At 41.2% G+C, this 25,719-nt stretch overlaps 1 protein-coding gene across 22 annotated transcripts in view; it reads right to left on the minus strand.

The window, feature by feature from the left end:
* CADPS (calcium dependent secretion activator) overlaps window positions 1-25,719 on the minus strand; it is a 395,853-nt gene that overhangs the window by 271,201 nt on the left and 98,933 nt on the right. For all 22 annotated transcript variants that reach the window (XM_075183352.1, XM_075183348.1, XM_075183335.1 and 19 more), the window contains exon 2: window positions 4,071-4,184. In XM_075183352.1, the coding sequence (XP_075039453.1) occupies window positions 4,071-4,184 (114 nt within the window). The remainder of the gene's footprint in view (window positions 1-4,070; window positions 4,185-25,719) is intronic.

Here is a 25,719-nt window from a genome sequence, read left to right on the forward strand (position 1 = left end):
TCGGATCCTGGTGCCTGGCTGTCACGGTGACAGCCAGGCTGAAGACAGAGTAGCGGAGACCAGCGGCGGGCCCCAGGTAAGTCTTTGCTGAGCTGTTGTACCGGGCCCCCTGGTGAGCCCGGGCCCGGTACAACAGTACCCCCAGTACCCCCCTGATGGCGGCCCTGTGCGTGAGCGTGACCTTGGCACACCCTTACTGTACATTGACTACGTGCTACACCCCTGACCTCTCCGATCCTGCCCTTCAAATCGTAGACTGCCAAAAATGTCATTTGCGTTCGAAGATGAATTGCATGCACTTGCGTTCAGAGCAAAGCTACGCAAAATAAGGGACGTATAGAAATTTATGTTCCTTAATGAATGAGGCCCTGAGTGTCTCATGTTAAGTTAAATACAAATTGTGTTCTTGGTGTATAACAGGCTTTGTTACTTCTGGGCAAGAGCAAAGCACTAGTTTTAAAATTTCCAAATCATTAATTTTATTAAAGTTAAGAAGAAATAGATTTATAAACTTATATTAAATGTTATTACATGCCAGATTCTTAAAGGGGAACTGACGTAAAATGTGAAATGAAATGTGATTCTGAACAATGGCATAGGGATATTTATTTTAGGATTTGCTACAAGACCAGACATAAATCAGAGATGTCACTTAAATCTTCAAAGGGCTACATAGAAAAGCTGTCATGTGTCACAGCCCAGGGATTTATTTCTAGACGCCTCTCAGTGACCTCTGACACCTGACATTTAGGGTTATTTACTGACATTGATTACATGGTGCAAGGACCATCAAAACACACTGCAACCAGAGTGACACTTGATGCCTTCATTGTCTTACTTGCATTAGGCTGATAAAAGCTCATTGGAGGCTGGTCACTCCTGGTTCTGGTACAGATTTATTTGTTAATTAAAATGTATCTATATAGTGCATACTTGTCTACTCTCCCGGAATTTCTGGTACTCCTCCCAGACTCCTGGGAGAGCAGACAATTGTCAAGGAGCTCAGTGTGTTTAGGTAGGTGGGGGGCTTATGACACAATTCACGCATAATCGTGGCCCCTCCCCCTGTCGTCATAAGCTATAATTGATTATGTGAGTTTAGGGTGTGGTCCAAATGATGCAATTCACCTAGCAATTCACATAGCTCCGCCCCCAAGCGCCCAGCTCCCGCAGGCGCCAACTTGTCAAAGCTTGCAAGCATGATATAGTGCCTGCATAGTGTGCATGGGGCCCCCCACTTGGCTCTGAAACAGAGTGGGGGCTTCTTAAGAGCATGTGCTTCTCTTGTCAGAGACTGAAAGGGCCTATGGAGAGGGAGTGTGGAGTCCTTGTAGGGGAGGCCCTCACCTCCAGGCCCCCTATTGTCCACAACACCTGCACCCATGAGCAGGGACTGGCTGGCAAATTTTATCACGGGGGGGGGGGGGCCTTGAAACTCGTCTCAGCAGCCTATTAGGAACATTTTAAATTAAAAAAATGCAGGTAGCCCAGTAACACAGTCTAAGGTAGCCCACTATGGTACTGGCCCAGGGGGTAGATGCTCCCCAGCCAAGCCAGCCCCTGCCCGCGGGAGTTGCCAGTGTCTGCAGCTCTTTATGATTTTCAGCAATGAAAGCAAATATCCCTCTCTGATTCCTGTACAGAAATGAGATACAGACAATTTGCATTTTAGAATAAATTCTGTATATTTTGAAACTTTTGAATAATTAAAAAAATAAATAGCTCAATTCCCCTTTAAGAAAATTAGTAATTTCAAAAAAGTTTCAGTAATAAAGTCTGCAGGTCCTACAATGTGTCAACGTGTGAATAATCAGGTGAGCAGCTGTATTATTCTGGTTCTTAGCAAATACAGTTGTATTTTTATTATGAGAGCTCTTGTGAGAAGCTTCAGATTCCTACGCTGTAGATTAAGTATTCACAACACAGACTGATAAGTATAAAGGCAGCGGAGGTGCCCTGGAACAGCAGGAGCTGCACAGGCTGATAAGTATAAAGGCTGCTCAGGTGCCTGGGAACGGCAGGAACAACACAACATGAAACATCTAAGAGCTGTTTCCTGCCACTGCTGCTACCATCAGTCGCTACCAGTGTATGCAGATATCCTTCACCTGTGAGATATCCTCTATTTATTACAAATGTAGGAACAAAATCCCAAAGCGGATTTAACATTCACTGTGAAGAAATAAGCACACACAGCAATAGATGAATTCCGCAATTACTGAGATACGGTCAAACATTCTATTAGATGTAAAAACATCGGTGCTATGAAAAGCACAACATTAACAGAACAATAGGTGATTATTAAATGGTGCTTTTATTATTGAGCCAAAACAAAAGTGCTGTAACCCATAGCAACCAGATAGTTGCTATTGTCTTCTAAAATGTACTAGTAGAATGACAGATACAATCTAATTGGTTACCATGGACCTTTTTTAGTACAATAAATAGGTTTCATGAATGCACCAATATTACGCAGACTTAGTGGGATCACATGATTTATTTTATGGTAATACTATTATTTACAGCAGGGTTTCTTAGCTCCAATCCTCAGTTACCATCAGCAGGTTATGTTTTCAGCATTTTTGGAACCACACGCAGACAGGATAATATATTTTGCTGGGTCAGTAATTATCAAACCTGTTTCTACAAACAGAGATTCTGAAAACATGGCCTGTTGGTGGTACTTAAAGATTGGTGCTAATAACCCCTGGTTTATAGGATTGCTCGGACTAGTTGGAGGTATGATGTATTTTTGGGTGGTGTGCTATAGCTTGATGTAATTGTCTCAATCATTATTTAGCAAGTTATTCTTTGGAAAGATATTTGTAAAACATTTCTCATAGTGCAACAGAATGTGTTGAGCATTTATATAAATATTTTGTCATTATTATTATTGTTGTTATTATTATTATTATTATTATTATTATTATGTCAATATTTTCCAACGATCTTTCAGCCATTTGTTCAAAGACACCCAAAACAAGACATCGGAAAATTGGAACTGAAGCTAATACCCCCATCATTACTGCACTCTCCTTTACCCCATGCGTTCAGACAATCTATAAGTTCTTCCACATACGCGACATCCCAAAAATATGTGTCTTCACCATTCCTTTCTTTCTAACATCTTTGTAATTGGTCTTTGATTGATGTAACTATTCCCCCCACAGGTAATCCTAAATCTCAGCTACATACCCAGCCCCTCAGCTACATAAAGTTGTGCTATAACCTAGGAAACTTTTTAAAGTGCCCCTAGCCAGAGCCGCATGGCGGACTTTGTCCTGCTCCCCTCCATTTCTCTTACAGCCAAGGGCGTAATTGCCAGAGGAGCAGGGGTTGCAGCTGCCATGGGATCCACAGCTGAGGGGTCTGCTTTCCCTGACAAACCCCATGTTGCCTAGGGTGACAATGGTGAAAACACAGAATAGAACTCATCCAATATTTTTAATGCTCCAGCAGCGCCCCCACATGGAGCTTCAGCCGCTGATATGGAGGAGAAGCACCCGGCAGCTGTGAAGCTGCCGAATGCGGCTCCTCCATGTCTGTGATGGTGATGTCTGCCAAGCTCCTCACTCCTACTCTGAGGAGAAGAGGATGCTAAGGTAAGAAGCAGCAGTGATGGGGGCAAAATACCAGGGGGTGCCTTTTCTGAGAAGGTGGGGGTGGGGGGGGGGTGCAAACTAGGGTGCTGGAAATGGCCCTGGTGGGCATGTGTGCTGATAGTAATAATGTAATAGCCTAGGCTGGGCATACATTGTTGGTGAAAGGATTAGAAGAAGAAGATCCCTAAATGTAAAAGGAAGTTACTTACTCAGCTTCCTTGTTATTACTACATTTACTTCATTCTTATAGTCACTCTAGCTGTACAAACTAGAGCTGTGAAAAAGTTACTGGAGAGATAATGAATTGGTAAATGAATTGATGGTACAGGAATATGGTTACATTTGATCCACATAGTCCTGTAGGTTTCCCAGATAACAACTCTCACCCTCTAGGCCTGGTGAAGGCTGGCTGCAAAGTTACAGGATGGTGAGCCGTAACGTATAAACATTCTTCATGGCAACCCTCACCTCATAATAACTCTGCACCGCGTTCATGAACGCTTCATCCGCCACAATCTGCGTCTCTCCGTTGAAGAAGGCTTGGAACCGATCCTTCACAGTCTGGAGCTGCTGTTTACTGATCTGCAGAGAGATAAGAAACAGAAGTGTGACTATAGAAACGCAATTACAGAGTGTTTATACCACCCTCTTTATATTTTACCACCACCACCATCATCATCATCATTTATTTATATAGTGCCACTAATTCCACAGCGCTGTACAGAGAGCTACCATGCATTTCCTTGGCACAAACATGCATTAAAATGTTTGTATCCACGATAGGTCACTCTCGTTATAACACCACTCTCACTGTAACACCCAATTTGGCTCTTAAGCTGATGTCATAAAGACCAATCACTATAAAGGATTGACTAGTTATTGATGAACAAGTTAACCCGTGCATGATACTCATGCATTCTGGTCAAATCAAGCTACTTAAGGTGTTAAAAAGGTTCTTGTCATGCATTTGGGGCTAGGCCAGGCCTCCTCAGGGGAAGAGCGTTACTTCCCGACGTAAGCGCCCTTTTTTAACGTGGTTTTGTCCACGTCACCACCTCATCATTTTTCTCCATCACCTCATCCTTCATCTTTATCGCCACATCTATCCAGATGTCTATCCAGACACAGGGATCTCTCTCAGCGGTCCTGAGTATCACACTCCTCTCGCTCTGTCACCCCCGGCAACCACCAACCACTCCCCACTGTCACTTCTCCTTCAAGAAATATATATATATATTTTAAAAATCTTTATAAACACTTTTAACAATTAACAAATTAAATTAACAAATTAAAAACATCTTATATACCAAATTTCAGCACTTTCTGAGTTTTTTTTCCACACACATTAAGAATTTAGTAGGTCAGTGTATAACTCCACCCAGCAGGTGGCGCTACAGCAAATTTCAGCCCTTTCTGAGTTTTTTTTCCCCACACACACTAAGAATTTAGTAGGTCAGTGTATAACTCCGCCCAGCAGGTGGCGCTGCAGCTTGGGTTTTTTTTTTTTCACACACAGACACACGCCACTAGGCTTTTATATAGTAGATAATGATATGTTGTGACATTTTTCAATTCTGCGAAACGTAATTGCAATAAAAAATTGTGTCAGATAAATAATTCAAATAATAACAGATAAAATACCTGCACATTATATGATCTAGAATGAAATACATTAAAGCTGAAGGGGGGAAAAAATCTACAATTTACTTTCCAATCTTCATACAAGGGATATGAGGCACTGATTTGCCAAATTTGTGTCAAGTTGCTATGTGCACCTCTGCAGAGCAGCCCCAACATATAACCAAGCAGCAGAAGGCAGACAGCCAGAAGAGTCATTTTATATTTTATTATATCAGTGTCCTGAGCACAATGCATTAGTCAAAGCTCTGTATTGGGTAAAGAAAGGATAGGTTCAGTGTATCGTCGATTTATATAGCGCCACAATTCTGCAGCGCTGTACAGAGAATATTTGTCATAAACATCAGACCTTGCCCCACTGGAGTTTACAGTCTAAATACCCTAACATACAATCACACAGACCGACACTCAGAGACTAGGGTTAATTTTGTCAGCAGCCAATTAACCTACCAGTATGTTTTTTGAGTGTGGGAGGAAACCAACAAAAACACAGTGAGAACATACAAGCTCCACACAATTAGGGACCTGGGGCCTGATTCATCAAGGTACGCAAACTCATACGCATCTGCTAAACGGGACTGGAGCTACGTAAAACACCACATACGCAGAGCAAACAGAGCAGATACGGCACTCAAAGTCAACTCAAACTCAAACTCCAACGCAAATATAAGGGTTTGCGTCACTCAAAGTATGAAACCTGAGTTTGCGTACCTTGATGAATCAGGCCCCTGGTCTGGAGTTAGGGACCTGGAACTGGTCTATCACTTAAATGGATATTAACTAACATTGGTCAAAGATACAAAGCAGGACCAAAATCATAGTAACCAATCAGCAACTAGTTTATATGCCTTGTGCAAGTTAGATAATTGAAGCAAAGGCCTGATTGGTTGCTACAGTTTCAGTGTAGAATTTTCATATTATTGCTCTTAAGACTCTCCCAGGCTTTAAAGATTTGTACTTGGAAATTTGTGTCCCTGTAAATGTCCCTATTTTTCAGGAATGACCATGTACAGTGCAATTTCTCTTTTTCTGTATAGTGGATGCAATTCCCAGTAGTTTTATTAAAGAGGAGTATTTAAAATGACAACATAATGAATTCCAGTGAACATGTCGCTTTTGCAGCTGTGGTGTACTGGTCTTGTAGACAGTATTAGGACAAGAGATGAGTGGAATATTCAGAACTGTTCATTGAAATATTTGCCTCATTCCACATAAGAGGGTGAAATGTCGCATGTTTCTTTGGTGGAATTTGGTTTTAAGTGTTCCTCCACCAAATCAAGTTCAATTGTAAGAATTTAAGCTGCCCTATTAATACTCTAGCAATGCTTTGCTGTGCTGAGCCCACCCCAATCACTCATCTCAGAGCAGAAAGAATTGGCCCTTGTCAGCTCAACTCTATTTATAGACTATAATTTACAATGACTGTGCCACAGGATGGCAAAGAAAAAGAATTTGAAGGTTATATGGCTGGAACATTGCACAAAATTTGACTCACACAAAATTCCTCCACAACTTGGCTTTTCCCTAACTATGAGTAACATGCTTAAATTCACCTGCTTAATAGTGTCTCCTAATTATTTTAATTGTTATTTTTTTGGCAACTATGCATTTGTGTATAACAATCAGCCCCAGCAGTCATGGATTACCCATCTTTTTAAGAAATAATATCACAGAGAGGAGGCAGCCATCAATTTACTAGGAACTAATGTCATCTCTGAGGAACCCATACAGTAGAAGCAGGGGTTGTGGGCGGAGCTTATATTATTAGATGCAGCCTATCAATTTACTAGGTACTAATCTCATCACTGAGGAACCCATACAGTAGGAGCAGGAATTGTGGGCGAAGTTTATATTATTAGATGTAGCCTATCAATTTACTAGGAACAAATCTCATCTCTGAGGAACCCATACAGTAGAAGTAGGGGTTGTGGGCGGAGCTTATATTATTAGATACAGCCTATCAATTTACTAGGTACTAATCACATCACTGAGGAACCCATACAGTAGAAGTAGGGGTTGTGGGCAGAGCTTATATTATTAAATGCAGCCTATCAATTTACTAGGTACTAATCTCATCACTGAGGAACCCATACAGTAGGAGCAGGAGCTGTGGGCGGAGTTTATATTATTAGATGCAGCCTATCAATTTACTAGGAACTAATCACATCTCTGAGGAACCCATACAGTAGAAGTAGGGGTTGTGGGCGGATCTTATATTATTAGATGCAGCCTATCAATTTACTAGGAACTAATCACATCTCTGAGGAACCCATACAGTAGAAGTAGGGGTTGTGGGCGGAGCTTATATTATTAGATGCAGTCTATCAATTTACTAGGTACTAATCACATCACTGAGGAACCCATACAGTAGAAGTAGGGGTTGTGGGCGGACCTTATATTATTAGATGCAGCCTATTATTTTACTAGGAACTAATCATATCACTGAGGAACCCATACAGTAGGAGCAGGGGTTGTGGGCGGAGCTTATATTATTAGATGCAGCTTATCATTTTACTAGGAACTAATCTCATCACTGAGGAACCCATACAGTAGGAGCAGGGGTTGTGGGCGGAGCTTATATTATTAGATGCAGCCTATCATTTTACTAGGATCTAATCACATCACTAAGGCAGTCGCTTGAAGCACAAATTAGGTGACAGATACCCTGGGAGAGATTTTGTTCCTTTTTACCATTTAGATGACAGAATTCTTTCAAAAAAGTCCAACATGAAGTATTCATGAGTTTCCAGAGCGCCTGCATTCAAAATATTTCCTTCATGTAGATTATCTCTCTTTATTTACAGCACCTGCTACTTTCTTTTATGAAACAAGAGATCAGTGACCGCACAAAGAAATGTAAAGTAGGTTCTAAGCTCCTGGATCTCACAATTCCACATTACAGGCATCAAAATTCAAGCAAGTCTGCAATCCTATTGTAAATATGTATTTGTTTCTGTCACTTCAGCCCACAAATGGAAGCTTGGACCGTGTATGGAAAATGCTTAGAAGATTTGTGTTTGGTGAATTGTACACTTGAAATGGAAAAGCAATGTTTTGATGTAAAGCCTCATTTTTAATCTATTTTGCTGTTTTGTTTACTGTATTAAATGCGTAAACCAAAGTATAATATAAAAAATGTTTATATTACAGTTGTTCACATTTCACAGAACACGTATCCACACCCACATTCCAGTTGTTATTGCTGCCCTCGGTAAAACTAAAATACTGAAAATAAGGAACATTTTCAGTGACACATATTTAAAAATTGTGACTGGACCAAAAATTAGGGACAGTTGACATTTATACAACTGGCTGAACTCATTTTCTTATGACTTCTGCAAAATCTGTCTTGAGCAGTTTCTATATAGCCAGATCCATTCTAAAGAATGTCTTCAGACATTAACAGGGCATAATGAGTCATTAAGGAGAGCAAAACAAAAAAAGCAGTAAGTTTGCTCCTGGACAAACCATGTTACAATGCAAGGGGTGCAAATTAGTGTATTATTTTGCCCATAAGTTAAATATTTGCTGTTTTCTCATGTAGCACAGATATATTACTTGATAGCTTTATTTTTACAATGAAATGTAAAGTTGATCTAGGACATGCCCTACCCGAACAATAAATCTGTCCCCACATTTTAAATCTACCTCCCCCTCCAATGCAACATGGTTTTGCCCAGGTGCAAAGTTACTCCTTTTTTATGCTTTGCTCTCCTTAATGACTCAGGCACAATGTCAGCTCATAAACCTTCTTCCACTGAACAATTTACTTCTCCAATAATTTGTCCTTTACCAGCCATCAGCTTTTCTCATTTCCATTTTAAACGAACACTTACAATTAAGCTTTATTTGATAACTGCTAATCAAATACATTAAACCTAATGAGGTGGCTGTTGAAAGTTTCTTATTTAATTTTGATGTAATAAATTGTAGCACTTGCCTAAAGTTTGCTTGGGGAATGTTGTCAGTTAAAGGAACACATACAGGTTTTGGTATTTTTCCACATATCTCAATTTATTACGGCAATTGCTTAGATCCTAATCGAAATGAGCGAATCACAGCGGCTTTGTGAATTGATCCCCCCAATATTTTTTTACTGGTTCAATCATAAGAAGTAGAGTAACAAATCATTAGTTTGGGGTCCTAAAACCGGGATTGCCATGTGTATTAGTAAACCAATCAATAATATTTTGATATCACTATTGTGTACTCCCTAGTTTCCTCTACATTTTATTTGGGTGGGGTATGTTTTATCTCTTTCCACAATTCCGACTTGCATAATCCCTACAAAAAAAATCCGAAATAATGAAAACCCGAATGAAAATTAAACGGACTTACCTTCAATCCGACGACGGAGATCTCCGATTGGATCAGCATTCTGACAACAAGCCATTCCGATTGGAGAAGTGTTCGGCACAGCAGGCTGACGTCATCGCAACGTCTGTCAATCCAAATTTAAAGCGGCAATGACGGGTTAAGTGTTTAAACACTTAACCTTAGGGGTCCCCACATTGCCGCTTTAAATTTGGATTGACAGTCACGATGACATCAGCCTGCAATCGGAATGGCTTGCTGTCAGAATGCTGATCCAATCGGAGATCTCCATCGTCGGATTGAAGGTAAGTCTGTTTAATTTTCATTCAGGTTTTCATAAATAGTTCACTGTGTATGCCCTTCATCACCTTCCCATACCTTGAATAAGATAACCTACTTATATAAATTAAAGACACAGAGACTTGAGTAAAGTGGCACTAAAGTAATTTATTATAACCTAATTAACCTGGTGGCGGAGAAAGAGCACTACAGATCAGCTCCAGCGATACCCAACCAAGCGTGTACATGGCAATATAGCCTTAAGTCTAAGGGGGTGCACCGGGCACTTTTGGGGTTTTGGGTTCTGATTTGTTTTGCCAAAACACCCCACGAAAGGTTTTGGTTCTGATTTTGGGTTTTGGGTTCTGATTTTTTTTAAAAAAAGCATAAAAAGTGCTAAAATCTATATTTCGGTTTTTTTTTCACTCCTACACTATTACTAACCTCAATAACATTCATTTCCACTCATTTCCAGTCTATTGTGAACACCTCACACCTCACAATATTGTTTTTAGTCCAAAAGGCTGCACCGAGGTAGCTGGATGTCTAAGCAAAGCGACACAAGTCGGCGGCACAAACACGTGGCCCATCATAGGTGGCTGTGTAGGCTTGAATGCCTTTTTTGCTGCTCCTCCATCCTCTGCAGCATATAGAGGGTGGAGTTCAAGCGCGTCACTACCTCTTGTTTTAGTTGTTGGCAGGGCAGGTTCATGCTTTTTTGATGTAGCAGGAACAGTGAACGTAGTTTAATATCTAATACTAATATTTCTGCACTGCAGGAACAGTGAACGTAGTAATATAGATTGCAGTACCTATTTTTTGGGACTGCTGAAACAGTGAACGTAGTAATATAGATTGCAGTTCCTATTTTTTTGGACTGCAGAAACAGTGAATGTAGTAATATAGATTGCAGTTCCTATTTTTTGGGACTGCAGAAACAGTGAACGTAGTAATATAGATTGCAGTTCCTATTTTTTGGACTGCAAGAACAGTAAACGTAGGTATTGCAGTACTAATATTTCAGGACTGCAATAATATATTGCTCTAGAATTTTTTTATACTTTTTAAATCATTTTTTAATATTTTTTGTATAATTTTTTGTATAATTTTTTTTTTTATTTTTTTTTAGGAGTTTTTAATAATTATAAAATTAATATGGACTTAGCACAACAAAGCACAGGACTAAAGCACCACTGGACTCAGCAGGACAGACACTGGCCAAAGCACCACTGGACTCAGCAGGACGGAGCACAGGACAAAAGCACCACTGGACTCAGCAGGACAGAGCACAGGACAAAAGCACCACTGGACTCAGCAGGACAGACACTGGCCAAAGCACCACTGGGCTCAGCAGGACAGAGCACAGGACAAAAGCACCACTGGACTCAGCAAGGACAGAGCACTGGACACAAGCATAAAGCACCACTGGACTGATCACGCAGGAGCACCCCTACCCTACAACCTCCCTCTTCCCTGATGTCAGGCGAAATGAAGATGGCGGCCGCAAGCTGACAATTTATGACATCCGAGTCTCGCGAGATCCGACGCGAGACTTGGATGTCATAGCCTCGTTTCGGATCTTTTTGCCGAGCGGAAGTTCCCGAACAGTGCTCGGATCCCGTCTTATTAATGTTTGTTCTCAATTGTAAAGCGCTACGGAATTTGCTGGCGCTATATAAATAAATGTTGATGATGATGATGATGATGATGGGCTCGGATTAGCGGAATCCGAGCCCGCTCATCCTTACTTAAGTCCACCCACTTCTCTCATAATCCCACTGCTTGGCCGGCCCTAACCTGGCGTCAGAGTAAACTGCACTCACCTCACTACTCACTCCCCCTCCCTCACTGAGCGGGGCGAGGCCCCTCCCCACGGAAGGGACAAGAGTAACCGATTGCCTTGTAAGGGGACAGATACCTGCGGCCACTCACGATAGAGCCGTATATATCAGCCGCTGATCGCAGTGCCTTCCTCCCCCACCAACTACCTATAAGCCCTTAAGGACCAAGTTAACGAAACACCATTCCTAAAAATTACACCTAACATGGCGTGGGTTGGCGGGATTTTGCAAGCCGAGTGACTCAGACCAGGAAGTGTAGCATACTATACAAAGCCACAAGACCCTCTCCTCTACATCACTGGTCGGGTCTACATCCCTGTTAACCCCTTCAGGTAAGTGCAAGCTCGAATGCAACACTGTCACTATTTAATAGCGTTCGTCTATAGGGGACTCTCTTGTAATTATTTTGGATTTTTTTTGCAGGAATTGTCTGTGTCGGAATGGTGGTAATTGTAGAATCGATTACCACCGACTTTATTTATTATATTTATATTATAATAATACGCCAAATCAGACAACATTAAAATAACATGTGGCTATGTTTAAAAACGACAAAGCCACACATATTATTATTATTACTACTATTAAAAATAATAATAATAATAATAATAATAATAATATTATCATCAAAATCTATTTCTATTTTACCAGCACACTCCACAGTGCTTTACAACTGGAAATAATTACAGTAATAAAACAAGACTGGGGACTCCAATGAACTGTATTAAAAAGCTAAGCTGACGCCATCAGGTGATGGCGTTAGTTTTGAAAGACTGGCAAAGCTTTTCACCGATTGTTAAATTGGGTCACTGCAGTGACCCGTATTAAACAGGTTAAGGCAGGAGAAATATCTGATACCTCCTGCTTCAAACTTGATACATTTAAAAAACAGCTGTGATGGTCGTTCTCCGGAGAGAACAGCTGTGTTCTCCAGATTTTTGGCTCATCGCAGCTTAGTAAATAGACCCCATGGTATTAGCAGTCAGACAAAGAAGTAAGAGGGTCCTGCTCGCATGCTAAGAATCTATACAAAAATAGGAGTTTGACCGGTTAAATGTCACAGATTACATATTGCATTATTGGCCCCCATCCCTTCAACTGGTGACAAAGCTCCATGCAGATGTTTTTTTCTGGGGTCCTTTGCTTGTTCTACAGCCCTTGAAAGGTGGGGGAAGGTTTGAAATGAGTGGGAGGAATAATCCCAATCTCTTGATGGTGGCTTGTGATTGGTCGTCCTGCTCACAAACACCCTCCTCCACTATTTTAGATTGGCAAACTAAATTGATTTACAGGTTCAGTTTTATAGAAACACTAGAAAAAAATAACAGCTACATGTACAGTAACAGCCTTCTCTGTCTTTTGACTAAGATCAGTTGTAGATGGCCATATATACAGTAGGGTTTAAAGGCACCCCTGGTAACGATGAGCCATCACTGGTCCTCTGGCCAAGAGGACGGTCACTTGAAGCTCCAGATCATATGTGCCCTTGGTGCTGCTCTAGGCATAAGGCACGGAGCACTAAACCACTTTGGGCTAGATTTACTAAACTGCGGGTTTGAAAAAGTAAGGATGTTGCCTATAGCAACCAATCAGATTCTAACTATCATTTATTTAGTGCATTCTACAAAATGACAGCTAGAATCTGATTGGTTGCTATAGGCAACATCTCCACTTTTCCAAACCCGCAGTTTAGTAAATATACCCCTTTGACTTTTAAGCAATACCACATTCCCTTTGCCCTAGCCTTTTTTGCCAGGGCAAAGACCATTTTTATATCTCCGGCTAAAAAGGCTGGGGGCTATATGGTGCTAATTATTTAATTCATTAAGTTTTTGATGGATTTGTGCATGATCCTTAAGGTCAGCCCTGTCTTAAAGTCACCAAAGGCTTCCTCCTTCTGGGTGTAACTGAAGAATCAGTTGCCAGAAGGAAGCTTCGGCTGACCTGGAGAAGAAAAGAACCCACCCGAGCCTTATTTCGGAAGTGAGCCTGAACACCCTAATGGCTCTGAGGGAACGGGGATGTCAAGGGGTCCCCCCTATTTTCGGTGAAGGGGAACCTGAAGACCCTTATCCCTCTTTGGGGCCTTATGGATACTGGGCTTTGATGTGGAACGGGGCACTTTCATTTTCGTGAAGGGTCCAACTACCCAAGCCCCCAGCACAGTCACAGACCTACACTGGATGTTTGGAGCATACACATCGGGCTTCAATAATAATAATAATAAAAACAAACACCGGTTAAGGTGGGGGCGATAGCGAGGATATATAAGTCTGAGTTCTGCTACAGGGCTATTTATCTTCCCTTGCCATGTTTCATATCACCCCTGACTTTATATCTCTTGGATCCTCCTATACTGGGGTCTTTCTTAGGTGGAAGTCTTATATGTTGAGGTTTACCAGTATCTGTGCGTATAAAACACCTGTAACATTTTGCCTCCAAGTCATGCCAGAAGCCGCTGGGCAGGGACGGAACACTCGGATACAAGTAACAATCCGTAACGGCTAAGATGCATTGAAGGCTAATCACGCTGTATATATGACAATCAATCTTCCTAAAACAAACAAACAACAACATACATTTTACCTTGAGGAAAACTGTCCTATAATCAGATTAAGCCAGCCACAGATGGGCTGATCATATGGCGTTGAATTTAGGAACATGTCCAACTTGGCCACGTTCATTTGTGGTCAAATTGGACAACAGCGGGTGGATTTATTTCCAGAATAACTGGTGCGTGTTATTGTGGTTGGAAGGTGACCGCACATGGATGCCGAAAATGTTCACCTACGGTCCTCGTCTGACTGCATCTAGCGAAAGGACCCATATTGATCGGAGTCATTTTCGATCGGATTGGTATCAGCCTTCGCTGTTGTTTTTGGGTCACGGTTATAAAGTTAGTGGAAAAGATAAAACTAGGATATAGCGAAACAAAAATATGCTTGTGATAAACAAATACTTGTCTGACGTCTAAAGATCAAATTTGCAGCAAAAAACAATAAAAGCAGGTCATACAAAGCACACGTTAACAACCAATTACCTCTAACATTGACCATATAACACCCATTTACAGGTCTATTTAGCAATATATGGCCATGGGGCTGATAATCTGTCACAGCATGATGATAGAAAATCACCTGTTGGCATAATTAATTAATAAAATGTTGTCCAAGGCACTCAGCCGCCTCTGTGGCACCGACGTTTGCATGGGGAAGCCTTCGCTGGTATAAACCAAGCAAATATCCGAGAAAATATTCATTTGAACCCTTGATTATAGGGAGAAAACATCTAGCGCATTTCGCCATATATACCCGTTAGTTCTTACATGGCTAATTTCTGATCTGAATCTCTTCAGCATGTCCTTCACGTCATCGTTCAGTTTAATACTTACATAACAATATATTTGTTCCTTTCTGTTTAAATAATATAAATAGTGTTATGCAAGAAATTTTATTTATAACTTGAAAGCAGCAACTTTGATAAAAATCTGCATAATTATACAGAAAAACAAACTTCACTGCACAAAATGTGATAAGCAAAAAAACAAAATTTAAACCAATAACTGCAGAACTGAAATAAAAAGCATAAAAGGAATAATATAGAACTAAATTACCATTTTATTCTAGTAAAAACTTGGCTCAAATATGTTTACTACTGAAATGGTGACGCTGTTGCTCTGCTGTCTAGTGTACATTATAAACTTTTCATTAAAATATATGTACATGTGACAGATTCAGTCTGGCCGATCCCTGGAGGGCCCCACTTTCTGGAGACCCCCCTCCCCCCTATACTAGTGGTCCAGACCGTGCACTAGTTCAGGCCTGGCCAATCTGTGGCTCTCCAGGTGTTGTGTAACTACAAGACCCAGCATGCTTTGCCAACAGATAGCCAGCCGACAGTCATCAAGATATGCTGGTAGTTGTAGTTTCAGAACATCTAGAGAGCCACAGGCCAGAGCTAGTGGCAATTCCAACCCTGTTTACCAGGAAGTCCTGGCTGCAGAAGATCATACCACTAATTAGTGTACACTCAATTAGTTAAGTTAGCACTGGGGTGCATTTATATCACATATCCCTATTACTCCACCAATAACCTAATTCTCAGGGTGCTCTCTTCCTGTTGACAAATTACATATAATATAGAGTTCTAAATAACAGAGACCGTAGCGTTAAGTCCTCCAACGCTGAGTGTCAGGAGAGGGTTTGAAAACAGATCCTCTATTTAATGCCACTTTCCAGCCTGTTACATTATTTTCAGGAACATTAGAACTGCCAACAATATAGTATCCAGCGGTGGCTGTTCTTTGTCTGACTCTGCATCTGTACATCCCCCATGGACAAACCATCTGGGACATGGCCTAAAAGTCTGCTAATTTTTCACCTGGGATTGTTGGGATGTCTGCAAGCATACCATTTGCATTAAACATGGAGAAATGGTACCCTCCCCCGTAGTGTGGAATAATCACCGTGGATATTCCATACCTCCCAACTGTCCTGAATTACATCTGCCACTGGTGTGCATGTCAGCACAGGTTTGTCTTTAGGGGAGGGGGTTTGGGGGTGATCTAGCATGTCAGAAGAGCTAGGCACACCCACAGGGAACATGGCTTGCCCCCCATTGTGTCCGCATTTCATTTCAGGAAATGCTCCAACACGGGGAATGCCCACGTTGTCCTAATTCCCCAATTTAAAATGTTTTGACATATGAGACCATTTATTAAGTACCATAGGATAAAGACCTCCTGCTTGGACCAAGCACAGGCTATCAATTTATATTTCCAGAAGGTCCACCGGTCAACCCCATTTAAAGAAAAGAAAATATTCAGGACAAGATAAGCGATGTCCATGATCCAGTATACACCAATCCGCCCAACCACACCCAGAACCACATCCACCTTCTTATAGTCCACATACCTTTATGGTACAAGAATATAGGACTATTGGTAGCCAAGTGGATGTTCTATAGCTGTCCTTCATACAAAAATATAGTTACAAAATCATTAACCAAATGAGTCCCTATTGTAGATTATGTATGATGATACATAGGTACCTACAATCGTAACTCATCATCAGGACAAAATGAATCCCTCGTCCAATCTGCTCATGGCCATGCCCAACTCCCCCTTGGTATCACTTTGCCCACAATCCAGCAGGCAGAGTCTTTTCTTGCCTCCAGAAAGCTGGGGTTATTCGTTGAGAACTGGGAATATTTGAGGCGGGAGTTTAATTGCATAATATCTGTGCTCTTAATGAAACGTTTCAAGGCTTCTAATTGGAATTCCCAGTGTAACCTGCGCATCCCAGTCTCCCGGTGGATTGATCGCTTCATACAGATGTTAGTACAGAGCGAGCCCCGGGCTTGTCCTCCTTCTGTGATTTATCTATCTACGTTAAGTATTCATTATCACTGAAACTTTAAAGTTAGTATTATTATCGTCCCTTACAAGATATATGTATATTATCAACACAAACTGCTGCCTGCAATCTATTCTCTGGTACAAAACATCTTTGTGTCTTCTTCTTGGCACAATAATTTAGAAATACAAGTAAATTGTATATTTGTATTTTAATATATTTTAAAGTAGATCTGTCACCGTGGCCTCTTCTATTTCAAAAGCAGACCATGTATATCCTATTGGGGCGCGATGGACACAACCCGTGATGTTGCATCGTTGTGGAGTGTGCCAGGGACCATTCCAGAGGCAGTCTGTGGCACATCGCAGAGCACTAAGTTGGCCTCAATAAGTTCCATGGTTGCTTCACTGAAGTTTTTTTTCCCATTCCTTCTCTGTTCTCTCTTATACCCATTTGACACAGAGGGATGGACCCAGGGATAACTTAGGTCGTGTGTCTGTGTGAATGAGACGACCAGGGATGTTTACGGGTTAGAGCCGGAAAGCTGCTGTCTGAAAAGTGTTCCCATGTTCAGTGAAAAGCACCTCATTGAAGGGGCTCAACTTGAAACTGCAGGACAGACACGTGTCCAGTGTGAAAGGCGGCGACCCGGGATATATCCGGGACCAAAGTGCAGGGTGAATGGTTGCAACACTGGTTGTTCATTATCCAGTGTCTGACCCAGGGTTTCGGTGTGCAAGGGGAATTATCAACCACTTCCTAATGCCAGTGACATTGTTTGTAGATGACAGGAGATTCTATTCTATGTGTGCAAACACAGAAGAGGAGAAAGTAAATCTTGGCAGCACTCTCACCGATACTAATAAAGGAAAACTCTGACCTCTTAAGTTATTTTGGCCAAACCCCTCTCGTCTAACTTGCAATGCTGCAGGGTTACAACCCCGGTACTTTATTACTCTCCCGGAAGGTACGGGGACTCACTGCAGAGTAGACCTCCCTCTGGATCTCGCTGAAGTGGGTGGGGCCCTAATGACACATTTTGATGTGAATCATGTCATGGCCCCATTGCATGATGAGACATATTGTGTTATTGGGGCAGGCTACGGCGATACAAATAGACTTGGACCCTTGAACCTGCTCTCTGGGCACCCAGGCCTCCACAGTATCCTCACTGTTCCTGCTTAAGCCACTGATGCTTTCTTCAGTCTTCGGTTTCTGGATAATGTTGAAGAAAAACTGGCCTTAGATGGATTTTGAAGATGCAGTTGATCATGTCACCCTGGAACGCCAAGTGTACCATAGAAGGGTGGTTTTATCAGCGGGGAAAGGGGTTTGAGTTACAAAAAGTATTCAGCGGGCTGGAATTCTTTTACATCCATTCCATAGTTAGAAAGTGTCAAGGTGCTTCTTCCAAAATGTATAACACTGATAAAGTATCCTATATATGGGGTGAGGCTTAAGATGTGTGCCAGTCGGTACCAGCGGCAAATGTGTCTGGTTCATGCCAGTCACCAGGCATATGTCACGTACACTTATGTACCACTTACACCCATGTTGTTAACCATTTGTTTTATTTGCAACAAATGCATTCATTATTAGGCATCAATAAAGCTGTTAAAACCTCTCTAATACAGCAAAAACAATGGTGCCCACCATTAGATGGCTAGTGGTGGGCACCATCATCATCATCATCATCCTCTGCTATTTGCACCTTCCCCTGACCACCTGCAAATGACACGGCTTATCAGACGCATATACGTTTTTGTCCCAGTCTGCATCTGTTCGCAATTCCACAAATAAGTCCTTGGGATAAATGTATCAAGCCGAGAGTTTTCCGGCGGGTTTGAAAAACCAATCAGATTCTAGCTATCATTTATTTAGTGCATTCTACAAAATGACAGCTAGAATCTGATTGGTTGCTATAGGCAACATCTCCACTTTTCAAACCCGCCGGCAAACTCTCAGCTTGATACATTTACCCGCTTATTGTACTCGGCCTATGTTAGATCCCCCGATCCCGCCTATTCAGGCGTAATTGGCAGAATCACAGAAATCTGCATGGGTACATGTGTGCCCGCCCACTTTTCTTGGCATGCGCAGAGCGATTTCACACAACATGCGCTAGGCAAACTGGCATAGCACTCACTCTGCATCAGCCACTATAGTCAGATGCCGGCACTATGCAGCAACGACATATCGGCTGACAGCCAACACAACCTCTCCGCAGTAGACTAGATAATGTAGAAGAACAGATGTTGAAATGCAGCAGAGCGGAGTATTATAGGTGGGAACATAACAGTCATATCACAGATAACACAGCACTGCAGACTTCTATGGTGTAAGGAACCAATTGGAAAGATTATACAGTAAATGCAGCACAATTAAATATTGAACCATCCCTAAGCACAGGGTATAACAATCCGTTGTTATCAAGGCTGCATAATATATCCCTGGAAAAGGATTTCTAATAACAATCAAGTGTGTGCAATCTGCTCCACTCTGTTCTCCTTTTATTAATTGTTTCTCATCTGAGAGTTTTATAAGATGCCAATAAACTCACTGAGCAGGAGATCAATATTATTCTTTAAAAGAACCTTTCAGTTTCTCAGCATCGATGCGTCTGTAGACGAATGTTCTTCATTACGTGCGTATGTGTCAGTAAAAGACTGCTGTGTGGTCTAAACAGATGTCAGTAAATGACTGCACTGTTGGAGCTAATGTGTAAGTAAATGCCTGCCATGCACTCTGAGATGATGTGTCAGTAAACCTGGAGTTGACGTTAGTGCTTTGCACTAGCTGAGCTGATGTGTCCGTAAATGATTGCTCTGCCTAGACATTCTTAGTGTCAGTAAACAATTGTTCTTTACTACCTGAACTAATGTGTCAGTACATAACTGCTCTGCAGTTTCAGCTGATGTCGGTAAATAACTGCTCTGTTCTGTGTAAACTATGTTAGTAAATGTCAGTAAATGCAGGTTTTGCACAGTCTAACTGCTTTAGGTCAGCAAATGAATGCACTGCCCAGTGTCGGTTGTTGTGTCAGTAAATTTCTGCTCTGCACGGGCGGCCTGATGTACGTTTGCGGCAGTAAATGTATGTAAAATATTATTTTTATGGAACCATACGATTTATGCTTCTACATACAGTATAAATAGAAAACATATTGTGAACGATTACAAACTTAGGGCTAGATTTACTAAGCTGCAATATAGCAACCAATCAGATTCTAGCTTTCATTTATTTAGTACCTTCTACAAAATGACAGCTAGAATCTGATTGGTTGCTATAGGCAACATCCCCACTTTTTCAAACCCACAGCTTAGTAAATCTAGCCCTTAGACTTTTTAATACAGAACAATGAATCCTTTCACTGTAAAGCTAATTCAGTGAAAGCTGTGCACACAGTTTAACTTGATCAAAGCCAGATCATCCATTAGGTAACCTAGGCTCCCGCCAAATGGCCCAGTTTTTATGTGGGCTTGTTTGATAAAAATAGGGGGAGAAAGAGGGCTAAACTGGTGTCTTGCCTAGAGTTCCAAGAGGCTTTATTAGCAGATGCAGTTCGTAGAAGTTGTATGTGTGGATGTGATTGTGGTCAGCAGAAAGTCGATGTGTAGATGCAAACGTGGTTTGTAGAAGATGGATGTGTGGATGCGATTATTTAGCGTATTAGTTGGTGAGAAAAGGTAGCGCTGCCAATAGATGTAGAGAGGTTTGTAAAGTAGGCAGGGTATTAGGACATTAGAGTAAGCAGTATGCAGGAGTTGTGTTATGACACAAGCGGAATAGATGAAAGTAACACTAAAAGCTAATGCAGGAGTAGCTTTTGGTAAATGAGATAATAGGTATATAGACAGCGGTTAAGGTTTGGAGTAAAGTAATGAGTCAAAAGTAAAAATACAACAAATGAATCAATAGATAAATATATCATAAATAAACAAATCACAAGAGTGAAACTGTCAATAATGAAATCAATAGATAAATCAGTAAATCAATATAGAAATAAATAAAACAGGAGTGTAGACTTGGGACACACGCGTTTTGCCACAGTGCATGGCTTCCTCAGTGGAACACCTGGGCAGGAAATCTGGCTGTTGTGGTGGGAACAATGATTGTGTGATTTTGCTATTTGTTATGCCATACTTCTTAACATTTCCAATTCCAAAATTAGGACCCTTTTGGTGGAACCACAGGACAGATGTTGGCAGTTTCCATCATTTTAAGATAGTTCCCAGGGATGTTTTTATGCTGAGTTGGTGCATCTAAGCAAAAAATCCGAAAACGTTTCAGCGGACCTTGGGGCACTACAATCCCCATCATCTCATGGTCACTGAATTTCACGTTTACATATTGTTACTCTTCAATGAACATCAACTCATAAAGACCAGAAAATGAGAATATATGAGAATAATTGCATATAAGAATAAGAAAAACAGAAACTTAGGGGGTCCAAATAGGCTTGTAGGCCGGCTCGTTACTTTCACGCATCCTCAGATCTGAATCGAGGCAAAACGTCATTGCTGCGTTGTCAGATCTCGTGGGTTTTGGATTCCATAAGTACCTCCCTTCCCAGGAGATCCAGCACCATTGCTCACACAGAAACAGGAGGGGTAGCAGTGTTCTTGTCATTCACCAGTCTCCAGTGACATTGCTCAGTACCATTGCTCACACAGAAACAGGAGGGGTAGCAGTGTTCTTGTCACTTGACAAAAATTGACTGGAAATGATCGGAAATTAATGTTATTGAGGTTAATAATAATGTAGGGATAAAAAAAGAGCCAAATTATGTGATTTTAGCCCAAAAAAAAAAGGGATTTTAGAAAAAAAAATGGGGATCCAAAACCAAAACCAAAACACGCAAGGGTGGTTTTGCCAAAACCAAAACCAAAAAACGAAGTTTATCCAGATCCAAAACCAAAACCCAAACACTGGGGTCAGTGAACATCTCTACTAGGTACAAGTCTCTGAAACATGGAACAGTCCCTGCACGTTAGAGGCAGTTGGCAGCTATGTGTGGGGTGTGTTTTACAGCTACCTTGATATAGTGACATGCAAGTGATTAAAGACTGATCTGGAATCACCAGATAGGGGCTTTTTTTTAGGTTGCCAACAAATACAACAATTTTGCATTAGTGTTGTACAGTGAAACGATGAACGATGGTCGTTCCAAAGCCTATCGGATCGTTTCATTTGATTTTTAAAACCGGACTGAAAATCTTGTCCAACGATGGAACGATGTTGTTCCAATCCTGCAGTGTGTAGGCGCTCATGATCAGGATCTCCCTAGAGTTTACAGAGTCACAATATTTTCAGCAATGGTTATGACAGATGAAGAGCACAGATCTTAGGGTATAGTGTGTACACATGAATGGGCATGCTGATCGGGACTTTTTTTTGTTTTTTGTTTCAGTCGTTGGTAAAATCGTTACTGATATGGCATTGTCAAAAATGTTCTGTAGTGAGTACCCAGCCTTAGACGTTATGATTGGCTGCTGATATGTCTGAGCAGAGCACATTATCGAGAATCACATAGAGGATACAGCAAATGGTCTCTTCAAACTAAGCCAACCACGAGTCATTTCTCCTTTCCACTGGTAGAAGATTTTGTTGCCTAAACTTGGTTAAGGAGGCTGGATGTGACCTGAAGACAGACAATGCTTGTCCTCACCATGATCACAATGTCTGCCGTTTGTAAGCTGTTTTAGAAAACAGCAGATGATGTAATGCAGACATTGTTTGCAGCTATGGGAGTCTAGAGAGACAATCTTGCCTGGCAGATAATTTAAAGATCCCCAGTAGACAAGCTGCACGAGTGCTCAGTCTACAGGGAAAGGTCCTCTAATGAGGAACGGGTTCCTTAGTAACATCTACATGTGTACTGTGTAAACTCACTAAAGTCAGTTATCTGTTCTTTATGTATTCAAGGCAAACAGGCAGAGGTGACATGTTCTTAAAGAGGACGTAGGACCATTTATGCCAAAGTGATTAAATCCCATTGCACTTATTCTATGGGGTGCTTCTGTAAAATGACTATAGATCAGCAAAAGCACCAGAGTTATAGCCACAGCTTTGAGCACAAGGCAGTCCATCCAAAGCTGTACAGAAATACTTTTATGTTGATTTTATAAAAAATGTTATACTTGGATTTACCAACCACTTCTTTTTTCAGTATAATTGAGGGGCATGAGCGTGTGGGCTTATGCAATCATTAAATCAGTACAAATTAATTTGCAATGCTCAGGTCAGCATCTATTTTAAGCAAAGCCACATCTCTGTCTGCATCTCTGGAGCTATAACTACAGGGGTAGATTTAGCAAACCTTCTGAAAATTAAAAGTGGAGGTGTTGCCCATAGCAACCAATCAGATTCTAGCTATCATTTATCCAGTACATTCTAGAAAATGATAGATAGAATCTGATTGGTTGCTATGGACAACACCTCCACTTTTTTTTTCCAGAACCTTTGATAAATCTACAATCTGTTCAGCAGAACACTTTCATTTCATTCCCTTTACTTATATTGATGCAGAAGGATATTAAATCCTATATCGTAAAAATTTGTTGCAACTTTTTCCGGTGTTGCTCGGTGATCAATGTCTGTATTTTGTACTGTCCTGTTCTAGGAATAGATGTTTCAGGACAAGGTAATGAGACTGCAGATAAAGATCAGACCCATAAACCTTTCTCTACAGTTACTGGCCTGATCTATTCCTTCTGATCCCTAATGGCAATGTTGTGCTCCCGCCATGGAAATGTGCTGACGTCACTATATGGCTGCAAGGTCTGTCGTATATTTTTAGTAGGAGATCAGTCAGTTATTCGGGGAAAGTTAACCTTGAGTCGAGAGTTTTCACAAATGAAATCCTTACTTGTAAATCTCCCCCTTAAACTGTTAAAGTGGATACATCATAAACTTCATATTTTCAAATCAGAATCGCACCTATGTGATTTGTATCTAGAACTGAATTATACTAACGCAGGCAGCAGAAATACCTGAGTAAAGGTATATTATGGGGGGGGGGGGGGGGATGTAATCCCATGCAGATCAGACTTCCTGGGCTAGATTTACTAAGCTGCGGGTTTGAAAAAGTGCGGATGTTTCCAATAGCAACCAATCAGATTCTAGCTGTCATTTTGTAGAAAGTACTAAATAAATGAAAGCAAAAATCTGATTGGTTGCTATAGGCAACATCCCCACTTCCACTTTTTCAAACCTGCAGCTTAGTAAATCTAGCCCCCTGTCATATTCCTACTTGAGGATACCGTAGGGAACATTTTTGCAGAAAATGTCTGATAACAGAACAATAAGGGGTCTACTAAACAACGGGAGAAGAGCCAAAATTTCCGGGATAAACACCAGCAAAAGGATCTTTCATAGCTTTTTTGCTAGTTAAGAAAGAGTTAACAGTGGAGAAATCATAGATATCTCCAGCCATAACCCCATTAACGGAGATTACCCCGATCCCTATAGACCTCTATGGGGACAGCAACTCTAGTCAATTAATTAAGCCGCAAAACGCGTGGCTTTCCGCAGCAAAGCAATACCATCTCCGGATGGCGCTACTGCTATTCTATAATGGTATCTAGCTGAAGCCTCTCCAACTACGCTGGATGTCTCTGCTCTAAAAGAGCTAGGCCCATCCGCATAGTACTTCCTCCATTCGCCGACAGCGTTAGGCTGCCGATGAATAGCAAAAAATCTATGTGGAAGACGGGGGCCTTCGCCGGGGCTCCCAGGTAAATTACAGCGGTATTAGATTGATTGTCACCGCATGGTATTAATAGATAGAATCCAAAATCTCTTACCGCCTGACATGAAAATGAACATTAACGTACATGTATTTTTACATTGGATCAAGTGGCAGAGTTAGCGTTACTAACCCCATATCTAATATGTTTGCAAATGAAAAATGACCTTTAATTCTTAATGGCATGTTTAAGCGGAGGATTATAAGACTGCAAAGTGGTTATGCACACACCTTCCATTTAATCTATATTTAGTACGCACACATACAGTCAGGTCCATAAATATTGGGGCATCGACACAATTCTCATATTTTGGGCTCTATACACCACCACAATGGATTTGAAATGAAACAAACAAGATGTGCTTTAACTGCAGACTTTCAGCTTTAATTTGAGGTTATTTACATCCAAATCAGGTGAAAGGTGTAAGAATTACAATGGTTCCTATATGTGCCTCACACTTTTTAAGGGACCAAAAGTAAAGGGACAATCGACTCAAAAGCTATTTCATGGACATGTGTGGGCTATTCCCTCGTTATTTCAGCATCAATGAAGCAGGTAAAAGGTCTGGAGTTGATTCTAGGTGTGACATTTGCATTTGAAATCTGTTGCTGTCGACTCTCAATATGAGATCCAAAGTGCTGTCACTATCAGTGAAGCAAGCCATCATTAGGCTGAAACATTAAAACAAACCCATCAGAGAGATATCAAAAACATTAGGTGTGGCCAAATCAACTGTTTGGAACATTCTTAAAAAAAAAAGAACGCACCGGAGAGCTCAGCAACACCAAAAGACCCGGAAGACTACGGAAAACAACTGTGGTGGATGACAGAAGAATTGTTTCCCTGCTGAAGAAAAACCCCTTCACAACAGTTGGCCAAATCAAGAACACTCTCCAGGAGGTAGGTGTATATGTGTCAAAGTCAACAATCAAGAGAAGACTTC

Source organism: Mixophyes fleayi, chromosome 8, assembly GCF_038048845.1.
Source record: "Mixophyes fleayi isolate aMixFle1 chromosome 8, aMixFle1.hap1, whole genome shotgun sequence".
Lineage (NCBI taxonomy): Eukaryota > Metazoa > Chordata > Amphibia > Anura > Limnodynastidae > Mixophyes > Mixophyes fleayi.